Here is a 12850-nt window from a genome sequence, read left to right on the forward strand (position 1 = left end):
TATTTGGGTATATCATAAGAACGCAAATATTTATTAAAAAAAAAAATATATGTATAAATATTCATTGATGTAGAAATACACTGTAACCTCTTTTTACACAGGGGATACGTTATTGTGTACACAGAGAATTGTGTAAAAAAGTTTATTAAAAGAAAAACAGTGCTGGATAGGTTTCATGTATAAAAATCAATTATTGATTTTTAAAAATAAATGGTTTTCTATTTATCGTACCTGTAGCAAACGCGCTACCGGCGTGTTGTAGTTCCGCTGTAGTCACGAGAGCGCACGGCTCCGTCCACTCAGTGGAGGCAAGGCAACCCAGTTGCGTCTCGTCAAGGCCGTAGATGTCCTCAGAAGAGCCTCTTACTTTAGGTTGGAATGTCCAATTTTCCGTGGTCAGGAATCTGTAGGAAGAGAAGTTCATATCCAAGTCCAGGGTGAAGCTAAGGTCTTAGGCGAAGTGAAGTTTAGTCAAGTAGAAAGCCAGGTCTGGGGGTAGAAGCCAAATATCAGAAGAAGTGAATGTTTATTTTAAAAAGCACATGTTTCATACTGTTGCTGCTGCGCGCCCCACCACTCAGCCCCGCCGCGTGAGCCTAAGCCGTCAGATACCACGCAGTAAAAGAGAGCGGTAGAGGAGGCCGCCCGCCCGTCTCACTCCCTCTACATATAAAGACATTTCCGTTAATAAAACATTTTGACGCTCTAGTGCGTTTTAACCTTTCAACATTGTTATATTAATGTTAATTTTTTAGGTTTATCTAATTTATAGACCATGTTTTTTTTATACTCTGTAAAAATAAAATGTGGAAAACGAGGTACCAGTGTAAAATAATATTATCTAACTAAAGGAAATTAGTATGTAATTTTTTTTTTTTTTAATCTTTTACAGATGGCAAAAAACTGGTGTGTGGAATGATATAGAAGGAGAAAAGACAATATTTACAGAAAGTAAAAATATGGCAGAACACAACCAAATAATGACGGTTAGTATTATAAGTCTATTTTAGTTCATGTCCGGCTGTCCGGCTGTCCGGGCAGATGAAGAATTCAGTTCAGTGTATAAAATAGAACCAGAACTCTTAGGTAAAAATCCTGAAAAATGGAATCGTGCGAGGATAAGTCACGCTTAAAGTCTTCAATTCTATTCCTGGGCTGCTATTCGGAACACTTTTGCGGTCGTAAAGAGCACTTTTACAGCGCATATTTGGTACATAAATACGTACTATGAAAGTTTTCTCTACGGCCGCGAGAGCTTTTACAATAGCAGCCCTGGGTTATATTGCACCTGGTCCCCGATTACAATTGGAAGTTTACATTTATCTTCAATTTTATCTACAAAGTAAAATTAAGTTTTCTGTATGAAAAGCAGAATATGCATACAATTTTTTCTTCTAAACATATTCAATTATTTGTTATCGACGAAGATAATTGAAATGTTCATGCAAATATACTCATTTTCGTACACAAATATCGGTTTTTCTTTATACACAGTCGAAGATAACTCTGTTAACTTCCCATTGTAATTTTGATGTAGAGTAGGTGGTGGATTATACTTTATACATCTGTGTATCAAGATGTATAAATATTTCAACAGAGACAAGGAACCAATTATGAGAAAAGGATATGGAATCGTAAGCATTTACGGGGCTTATGACCAGCCAACGACAGGTTGTTAACTTGTTTCTAAAAACATTACTTTTATTGCAGGATTACTATTCCTGCGTAGGAGAAGGCGGTGCAATATTATTTGCTGTATTTAGGGGTAAAGTATCAGAAGGGATGGACTTCAGAGATCACCAAGCTAGAGCTGTTATTACTGTAAATATTCTCTTTTTACACTGATCATCAATTTATTCTGTTTTTCTCTCATTTTTCATTCATTCGTTTTTTTAAATAATTATTTTGTTCCTTAAATGATTTAATTTTTTTTTTTTTTCCGTGCAATGTCAGATAAATTGTCTATAATGGTTTAAAATACTCATATTTTTAATTACCTGAAAACAAGACATTTTGCACCCTATAGGGCCAAAAATCACATATTACGTTGCCACGCCATACTTGCACGCAATGTTTGTTAGAAACGCACTTGGCGGACATGACATGTGCTAAAACGTGTGTGTGGACAACTGCTAGCTGCTTTGTATGTGTACTCATATTTAAATCCAAAAATTATGAGTTAAAAGTGTTTTTTATGCGTAAATAATTATATCATTAGAATTGCAAAAATCCGCTCTACATGTTTTATGTATTTTTAATGTTTTTTTTCTGAAAATACCCTACTCTTTTTCCATTTTAATCAGTGTAATTTAATTTTCTTTAGGTCGGAATTCCTTATCCCAATATGAAAGATGATATTGTTGATAGTAAAAAGAAATACAATGACTCGCACAGACAAGATCGCTCCCTCGTATCCGGATCGGAATGGCTTCAAATCCAAGCCTTTCGGTAATTATAATACTTTGTCATCTTATCCCTTACCTCACCCGGTGTGCATACATAAAACCAACATTTTAACAAATATGTGATGTCGACCTTACCGGGAAAAGAACCCGGGACCTCGGGCCAGTCGCGTGCACTGAATTTTTATGCAGGGTAGACAGTAAAAAAATAACATACCGCATTTTATATGATAATGATAAATCTTACCAGACAATTTCCTTCGCACGTCACACAAGTATGAATCCTTATGTCGATGTAAAAATTAGGTACTTAGGCCGCATCAAATGTCCAACTAGTGCCATATTTTGTGCTGTCATTTAAAACTGTTTTTATGTTAGAAAAACATATACAAGGGAAATAACTTAAACAGTTTCTATGTACATTCCCATTTCATCATCATCATCATGCTCTTTCCGCACCTAATGGTGCATAGAGCACGATATTGATGCATGAGGGTAAGATGAGCAGTCTTACGCTTCCGATACCAGTCCAGGGACTATGAAACATTCTAGTGTAAAAATACCCTTTTAAATAAATAGTTAATGTCAACCATGTCGGGAATTGAACCGAGACCTCTAGCTTGGTAGCGAACCGCGCTGACCATTACACCACGAGGTAAACATATAGTTTATTTATTTATTTTGTTCATTAATGCCCAAAAGGCATTTACAAAAAATAAAAATGAATAGTTTATACAGTTTTAATCATTGTTAAATACATTTTGAGTATTTAAATTACGATTGGTTTTTTTTAAAATTGATATTTTTAAAAATATTGTGTCTACAAAGATATCACAAAATTAGGTTGACAAATAAATTGCCAAAAGACACACCCATTTAGCCAGTAGAATTTTTCATTATATTTTACATTGAATTTTCGTGTAGTAGACATACTTTTCTTTTGAATTAAATGTAATTTTGACAAATTATCTTCCTTTATACTTTTTGTATCGATAAAATACACATTTCCCCTACCGGCACAAGTTTCGCAACTATTATTTTAATAATTTCGTGGCAAAATGAACACTATCGATTAATAAATAATCAATTTGACATTTGGCCTTAAGGCTCTGCTTATTTGCCTATATGGAACCCACGCCACTACCTCAAGCATGGTTGACGAACGCGCCAACTATTTTATTTTTATTTTTAAATGTCACTAGTTGTAGACTGGCTTTTGTGTGTGTACACATTTTTTTTACTGTTTTAGAACTGGGTTATTTACCCTGGTTAGACAGTCAAAGCAACTTTATGTAAATGTTATAATTTTATGTGTACATAAATATGGTAAATAAATCACATTTTTTTCTGCAGAGCCCTTAATCAAGCCCTGGGAAGATGCATTAGGCATAAAAATGACTGGGGAGCAGTTATTATGGTGGATTCCAGATTCAGAAACCCGGACTATACAAAACATATTTCAAAATGGGTTCTCAAATTCGTAAGTTATTGGGTAATTGCAGATCGAGGTTCAAATTGAGCCACATCCAAAAACAGGGCTTACGACCTATCATTAGCTGGTTGACAGATCATAACTCCTGCAAATGCATAAACATTCTCTATCTTTGTTGTAATATGTTGATCTGAGTAACTCCCTAAAGAGAGTCACTCGTCTACAAAAATTTGGCAAACTCAAAACATTGTTGTTCAAAAAAGTAAAGTTTCTTCCTGCTCTTTAACGATGTTAACTTCAGCTCTAATCTTGTGCCATTATAAAGTGTCAAAACACAAACAAGTACTTAGGTGATTTGGGCATGTAGAACAAATGAACGTAGTTATGCAGAAAGCAGCCAGTCCACAATTTTGAAAAAATGAGATCTTGTGCTTAAAACAGCCGGGCCGCTTTCATACAAAAAACTGTAATAATCACCTTCTGAAAATTTCATGTCAAAATGTCATAAAAATGAATGTCACCTCATACATTCAGAGTTTGTATGAGGTTTCATTTAATATTAGATCTGACTGTCATTAAAACCATTAAATCTGGTCATATACATGATTAAATTCTTTTTTGTATCATAAAAAAACAAATGCATGCATTATTAATCATTTGCTCAAGTAAAAACATTCCAACTGTTGTGTAGATTTGATTATTCACTCTTTTCACAAAAGTGCTATTATCTTGGTTTCACTTTTCTATGGCTGGCTACTTTCTGCATAGTTCAAATGGAAGACGAATGTTTAAAAAATGGTGAAATGTTGCAAAATTAATCATGGGATGTGTATCTTAGTAAAAATAGAAGTATGGACATGTATACCTTATATTAATCTTGGTTTCCTTTTTCCACTTAAACTCTAGGGAATTTCGGTGGTTTTTTTTAATTGGTAACGGCATTATATACATATATATATATATATATTTTTTTATATATTTTTTTTTATATGCTAAACTTCATTGTCAATTTTAAAAATCTGTAAATAGGGGCTGGATTTCTTACCGTCCATGAGCTCTGTAGCTGCAAGACATGCTGTAATCAAGCTCCTATCTTTTATAATTGAAATAGATCTTAATTGAAAACGAGGAACTAGAATCCCAACCGTCCATGTGCACATTAGCTGCAAGACGTGCTGTGATATTTATTTATTATACGACGCCCTTGTGGTGATTTTCACAAAAATGGCGCTGTATAAATTATCTACGCTAAGTTAAAAACTAAGCTAAAAAATATTATAATTTTTGTGTATCGTATTATCACTGCCATGATTTTTATACTTTTGCAATTTTAAAAATTACTCCACGTCAAGTTCTTTTCGGTGAGTTCTACTTATTGATGAATTGGCTCCCCGTAAATCGGAAATCACAAAACTCTATCATCGGTTGATTGGAAGAACTAGCGGAGTCGCTCATAGCAATATGTTTTTATTAAAATCTTTTTTTTTTCATACATTTTCAAGAAACTTCACTGTAGAATTTAATGCTATAATTTTTACATCACGCAAAAAAACCTTTTTTATATCCAATTTCCCGTATCACTGAACTTCCTCATTGCACTTGCACTTTCTCCCGTGTCATGAAAACTGAATGAAAAGGGTGATAGGAGAAGTCAGAAAAATAAATACTTTCTTATTTCATTTATTTATCGTTAAATCTCTGTTTTTAGCTTGGAAACCAACATCATGACTGGAATAATCTCACAGCTGGTCCAAACAACTTGATTCAGTTTATGAAGCATATGAAACTGACACAACCGGATACAACGAAGATTCCCGCGGAAAGTAATGAAATGTTATGTACACCAGATTTGACATACAATTAATTTGAACTCAATGTTACGAAACATTAAAATAAAATTCCACTTATTCTTATTCTGAAAGATGGGGTTCAGTCTAATTGAGCTCCCGACGTCTCTGTAAATTATTTCTCTTTCTTCGAGCCTAGATCTTTAAAGAGCCCGGCTACCGAGTGGAGGGTGAGTGCTCTCATATTGGTAAATCTCCTCCTCCAAGCCCAGGTCTTTAAAGTATCAGGCTATTGGGTAGGGGTGGAGCACTCTCACATCCTCAGGTTTAACCAGTGGTCCCCTGAAGATGTGAGATAGAATTTATACTTTGACATTTGCACCGCAGAACCTACATCTAAAAATTTCAGAAAGATTCATCGAGTATTCATCAAAGGGCACTAGTTTTCACTTGGTTTTGGCTTGGTTTCATTAGACAAGCCAACCTTTGCTAGTTATTATTATTATCCTTACCCCTTCAGTAGTTCCTTCGCATGTTGCTGACCAGGTACTTTTTGTCAGTGCATTATGCTTTGCTATTGGCCTACGATCTATGTTCATTACGAGAAGCACATTTGGGCAACCCACAGTAGGGTTCTGAACCTATTTGGGCGGTCCGAGCTCCGAGCTTTTCCGATTTGTCGAATCTGCTTCATTTTTTTTATTTATTTATTCACACTCTTTATCAAAATACAATTCCATATTCACTTTGCCCAGCTAACAAGGGTACGTACCCCGTTCCAAGCTAGGCAATTACATTTTTATATATTATAATAGTTAACAAATTAATATAGAGCACAGACAAACAAAATATAAACTTATTCGGATACACATTTTGATTCATATACATACAGACATACACACATATACACAGATGTATATATAAATATACACATATATACACATGTACATACACACACACGTACATACACCCATGCGCATACACATACATACATTTATAAAAACATAGACAATTTATTTATGCGAAACTTCATGGTTGTCATCTATAAATATATTTTTTTTAAATTATTCCTTATTTTTTATATTTTATTTTTGACATCCAGTAAGGTTCTCCAATCCGTGGCATGCATCAACTTTTCTGACTCCCTACGACCAATGTCATGAAAGAGCGAGGTCAACACCTTCCGTAACTTGACAACACTCCCGTCTTTCCACGATTCTGGCAAAAGGTTATGGACCTTTTTGCCTACGTTATAGTGTTGTCTCGATGCCAGAACAGTGTTGACCCCTTCACTTAGTATCAGATCCCTATTAGAGTATCTTGTATTATGGTTGTGGTTGACGCTTGGGTAAATGTCTCTCTTTATGTGTGTAACCACTACCGTCATTACTGTCGATATTCGAGTGTCCAGTTACCCAAGTCAATGTTATACATAGACACAACTAATCACAAGCCCATGTCATTGCAAAGTTAATTTAGAATTAATAACTACCGAGCTCGGGGCTTTTAGAGCTGTCTGACTATCTAAGAGAATAAAAACCTTTTTTTTGTAATATATTCTGCATTTTTATATCCCGATAACCATCAAACATTCACAGTAACTACCGCAACAATTTACGTCTTATAAAATAATACAACATAATGTAGTATGTGATCTCATTATTTTCTGTGCAAGGTTTATATTCCGTGGATTATATTTTATATCTAGCGTTATCTATGTAATAAGTGTTGTGAGGGAGAAAATTAGGCCATAAACATTTATTTTTATACCTGTAAATTCTTTGAGTGTTATTACAGTCACAATTGTATCATTGTTTGTATTTATTTTTTTATTGTATTTATTCTATGAGTGTTTCTTACAAAATAGTTATATTTTGAATGTTATATTAAAAAACAAATTAAATTACCTGCATAAACAACTGTTCTAAATGAAAAAATGGTCCAAGTAGACATGATATTTGTAATTAGTATTTTTATATAGTAAGGAGTGAAAAGTCCATTTGTTTTTTATTTGTCTTATCTGCAAAACCATATCTACACACAACTTTCAAAATGTTATTGTATTGTCTAAACCTCTTAAATGTGCGCAAAAACAAACAAATATATAATTTATAAATAAATGTTTTATGTAATGTTATGTGTCTATCTTAATTACTTTTTGTGTTGTAAGTTAATAAAAATATATCGCGTTTTTAAATTTTTGTTTTTTGAAAAAATTACATTTGTGATTATTATTTCCAAAGAGGTATTTATAAACAGCTAATTAGAATGTGTATATGAGCCATGATCGCCAAACCATTGTAACCAATAGCAGTAATATTTTACACGGGAATATTTTTTCTTCTTACGTATTAAGGAATATACTTTCAGAACCAAGTTTTATTTCCAATATTTATTTTATTAATATCGATAAAATAAATCGTTCAAACAGAGTTTAATTCTCAAAGTGTAATCCTTGTTAATTGAGAAGAAGAAGTATTGTCCTGTAAATTTTTTTTTTCCGTTACGATGTTTTGGCTATCGTGACTCGGTGTATACCTTTATAGTCTAATCTTTTATGAAGTCCAGCCATCAGTTCAAAAGTTTTACAATGAGCAATGCTACCAGAGTTCTCACTATTTTGTATTTGTTACCTACCTTATTACATACCTTTATCTTTAATTAACTCGTTCGCAATTATGCCGGCTATTGCTGTCAAAATCCTGTCTGTTCGAATTGACAGCTATAACCATCAGATAAAAGACATTGGTCGTGAAAAGATGGCTTTCGCCAACGTGAAACTGGGGTAATTATATGGTAGGAGGGGATATTGTGTCCCTGCAAAAAACAGTCAACAACAAAAGTGTCCTAGTACGTTAGTCAAATAAGATGTACTTCAAACCATCAACTATGGTCCAATCGAACTTGAAAAATTCAAAAAAATATATAAAAGTTTTTATATGTGTTCTATGATGAGTGATTCCTATTAGAAAAAAGTTTCCACGAACATGTTAATCATAAATTTACATTTTATACACTGACGTGTCATTTTATTAAGTACATTTACCAGTGACAAAAATAATTACAGTAATTGTATCTGTATCAAAAAATCTTGGATGTTCAAACTGATTTTATATTGAAAAAATGCTTTAATAAGTAAAGCTTCTCTTCAGTTTTATAGAGAATACCGGCAAGTTAAAATTTGATGTTTTTTCTTTGATATTTCTCGATAAAACTCCAATGAGTCGTACCTAAAATCTAAAATATCAATTAAACTTCTAAGATTAATTTTTCATCAAACTTTTTTGCTTACGAATCTTCAAAATGATTCACCATTTTGAGTGTTGGTTCATATTTTTTAGGCAAAAGTAAAAGCTAACTTAGTTCAATTGTTTTTCTTTATCTACAAATGAAGATTGTTAGGTATTTCCAGGATAAATTTTATACCAATAAATAATTATATTAGAAAATGTATACTTTCAATTTTTCAATGAAACATTTCTACATTTTGATATAGTGTATCCAGTGTCATTACATTTTTTATTTGCTCTTCATTGTATTTAGTTTTGTTTTAATTTATGTTAATAATTATGACTAAAAATGTAAGCTTTGTGTTGCCTGACAAGAGTTTGTCAGTTTTTTTTTATATCAAAATGAAACTGTTTTCGCTGTGATAAAACATTGTTAATTAAGTAATATGTTTTTTAGTTCTTTGTTTTATAATTTTTTAAATAAAGTTTTTCTTAATAAAATTATTTTTTATTTTTCTGCAATTCCACGTTTTTCCTTTTGAGACTGTGAATTATGGATTTGATTATAAATTTTGTTTTTTAAATGGATAAAAGAAAACACCTTTTCAGTCACTGATAAAACAATGACTCTCCAGTATAATGGTAATAAAATAAAATATGTGCACAAATATTTTCTTTGTAGTTACCTAGAGTAATCCTTAAAACTCCATTTTGTAGTGATTAAGACTGACCCATGTGTAACATACCCGTTACCACGATATTTGCTCGTTTGTCACCCGTGTCTACCGCAGTCAGGCTTCCCGACATAAACAAGAAGCCACCCTCCCAGACAGAGTCAAAAACAAAGTTGGAAGGTAGGGGCACAACTGCGCCGACCGCAAGTCAACCTCAATAGCCCTGAAAAGGACTTTCCACCCGGTCCAAGTGGTGTAGAGAGGCGAAGGCAGTCAGCTGGCAGGGCGGAGCGAAGAGCTAAGTGCAGGAAGGTGAACAGGATGGAGAACTGAATAAAACACGTGTGAACTGTTCAGAGTTAAGAACTCAACTGATTTATTGTGGCGAAATACACGCCCTATACGTCACATCATGCCAGCTTGGAGTGGTGGGGGTGACTTATCCCTACAACTCGCCGCATGCCGCCGGCCGCAGGTCATGTAAATACGGGCGCTTATGCCCGTACGGGCTACTTCGCCGGCAGCCACGACGCTCGCAACATGACAAACATAATACAGTGGCCCTTTTAAGGACTTTTTTTATACACATATTCATATTATTTTCAACTAAAATTGAGTTTTCTTGGGCCCCGGTTATTTTGCCTCGGTATTACCGAGGCCAGGCTCAAAAGCAAATAATTTATCTTTATTGGGAGCCTAGCACTTAGTCGTACAAATAACGGGGATTCTAACTACTTTTAATTCAAGTTATATTTTATACACATTATATGCATCCGGAACACCATGGAAGGTTCCAGGTTTGATTCCTGGTGAGGACACAAAGATTAAATGTGATTTTCCTCAAGCCTGTGTGTTCTGTGCTGTAATTCACCATTGAAATTTAGCTTCCTGACCTGCATGCAAAAATAAATAAATAAACGCCTTTACAGGAATTCGAAAAATCAAACTGTTTTCATTATTTTAAAAATACAATTTTGTTTTATACATTCATATTTGTGACATTATTGTGTTTGCTAAATATTAATCATAATTTGAACATTTAATAAAATAATACTAATACTGTTATGGCATTTTTTATAAGATTATATTATATATAAGTTAAACATTCCTCAACTCGGTGATAGACGTACAACAAATAGATACATTTTTTTTCTTTCATCTGAGTTTTTTCAAATATTCTGTTGCCCCCAATAGTTTGAAGAAAATAGATGGCAAATTACAATATACGAGTACATTAAAACATTTATGTATGAAGGCAACTATTTACGAATTTAATTGACATATTTATATACATCATTGATACCATTTCAGTCTCAATAGTTATTGTAAATTCGATTCTAGTCTGAAGTGACTGTCTGTGGTAAAAAATTAACTACAGTGAACTAGTAACCAATACCTACTAAATCCTCTAGTCCAGCGTTTTTCAACCTTTTTCATGACACGACCCCCCTAGTATCAAAAAATATTTTGCGACCCCCCAACCCTTTTTTCCATGTTTGTTAAAAATATATAATACAAAAATTTTAGGCGTTTGCGTTGTTTGCAATCTGATATAAACATATAATTAAGTACGTAAAACATATAATTTTTAATTGAATACATGGCCAATTGATAACTAACAAACAAATACAAACATATTAGATGTATATAAATAAAAGAAGCGAAGAGTGGATTTATTGCTAGACTGAAAGAACAGATGCCAAACGCTTGTTGAATGCATTGCTTTCTCCATCGCCAAGCTCTTGCAGCCAAATCCTTGCCGCAAGAATACAGTCAAGTTCTTAATATTATTATTAACATTGTAAATTCTATTAAAGGAAAAGCGTTGCAGACTCGATTGTTTCGAATCATTTGTGAAGATATGGGGGACACTACACCGTAATTTGCTTTACCATACAGAAGTTAGGTGGTTATCAAAAGGCAAAGTACTGACCAGAGGTATTGAAACTCGCGCTGAACTATTAGTATATTTACTGCAAGCCAAGTCACATTACTCTGAATTCATTTCTGACCCGGAATTCCTTTTAAAATCGGCTTTTCTTTCTGACTTATTTGAACATTTAAATAACTTGAATAAAAGTCTTCAAGGGCGTGATGAAAATGCCATTACAGCAAAAGACAAACTCCATGGCTTTATAAAAAAAAAATAATTGTGGTCATCATTTATAAATCAAAACAACTTTGATTCATTTTTGTCCACACAGTCATTGAAGAAGTCGAAAGTGAGATCAGCATCAATTCATTTATATCTGGTATGAAAATGGTGTTACATAATTTGAAGAAAGAATTGTGCCATTACTTCTCACTGCAAGAGTTATCGGATAACACTGGGAAAGATGGATCTTAAATCCGTTTTTAAATGCTGCTATAAACGAGGCAAATTTACCAACTAAGCTCAAATAGAATCTGCTAGAACTATCTGCCGATGGGATGTTACACTTGGAATTCAAGTCTGAAAATTTGGATACGTTTTGGTTAAAAAGAAAAACAGAATACCCGGAATTAACAACCGAGGCATTGAAGTGTTTGATTCCATTTTCTACCTCGTACTTGTGCGAGTTGGCATTTTCATCAATGGCGCGAATAAAATGTAAACTAAGAAATCGCTTAAATTTGGAAAACGATTTAATACTTAATGTGGCAAAAACGGATCCACGATGGGAGAAATTAATTGAACAAACTCAAGCTCAACCTTTACATTAAAATGAACGAAGATAAGCAAGCACAGATATAATCATTTTCTATTTAAAAACATTTTTCATATTTATTTTCTTTGTAATAACATGTCTTAAACTAGCATTTTTCTGACTTGTATGATTGATTATAGGGAAATTTTGTTAAATATAATAATTTGAACTCTTATCGACTTTTTATTTAAGTCTCACAAATTATATGTTGTATGAAAAAAAAATTGAAGTTTTCTCGACCTTTCGCGACCCCCCTACAGAGGCTCCGCGACCCCCCAGGGGGTCGCGACCCACAGGTTGAAAAACAATGCTCTAGTTCTCTAGTCGATATTGTAGTAACAGACACTATAAAGCTAAAATAACTTTATTAATTATCAAACTAGCACATAAACGTTTAAATTAACGTAATTTTTAAACACGCGATGCATATTAATGACCTTGGCTTCTGATATAAGTAATATTTACTGAAGTACGTCATATTGTTTGAAAATTTGTTTTGATTTTTCAAGAAATATTTTAATTTTATTTATTAACAAAACTACCCCGAATAAGATTACTTCAGAAATCATGATGAGTTTGTATATTTTGGAACGAAATATCAAAACAATGCGCGCAGAAACTCATTGCGCACCCGATGA

General features: G+C 33.3%; 1 protein-coding gene across 2 annotated transcripts in view; it reads left to right on the forward strand.

The window, feature by feature from the left end:
* LOC148285815 (Fanconi anemia group J protein homolog) overlaps window positions 1–5832 on the forward strand; it is a 185592-nt gene extending 179760 nt beyond the window's left edge. For both annotated transcript variants that reach the window (XM_088228454.1, XM_088229199.1), the window contains 5 exons: window positions 893–986; window positions 1711–1821; window positions 2324–2448; window positions 3756–3882; window positions 5543–5832. In XM_088228454.1, the coding sequence (XP_088084580.1) occupies window positions 893–986; window positions 1711–1821; window positions 2324–2448; window positions 3756–3882; window positions 5543–5698 (613 nt within the window). In that variant the 3' untranslated portion in view covers window positions 5699–5832. The remainder of the gene's footprint in view (window positions 1–892; window positions 987–1710; window positions 1822–2323; window positions 2449–3755; window positions 3883–5542) is intronic.
* Window positions 5833–12850: the final 7018 nt, after the last annotated feature.

This window comes from Micrasema longulum, unplaced genomic scaffold, assembly GCF_059751315.1.
Source record: "Micrasema longulum isolate JH-2025_06_02 unplaced genomic scaffold, ASM5975131v1 h1tg000002l, whole genome shotgun sequence".
Taxonomy (NCBI): Eukaryota; Metazoa; Arthropoda; class Insecta; order Trichoptera; family Brachycentridae; genus Micrasema; species Micrasema longulum.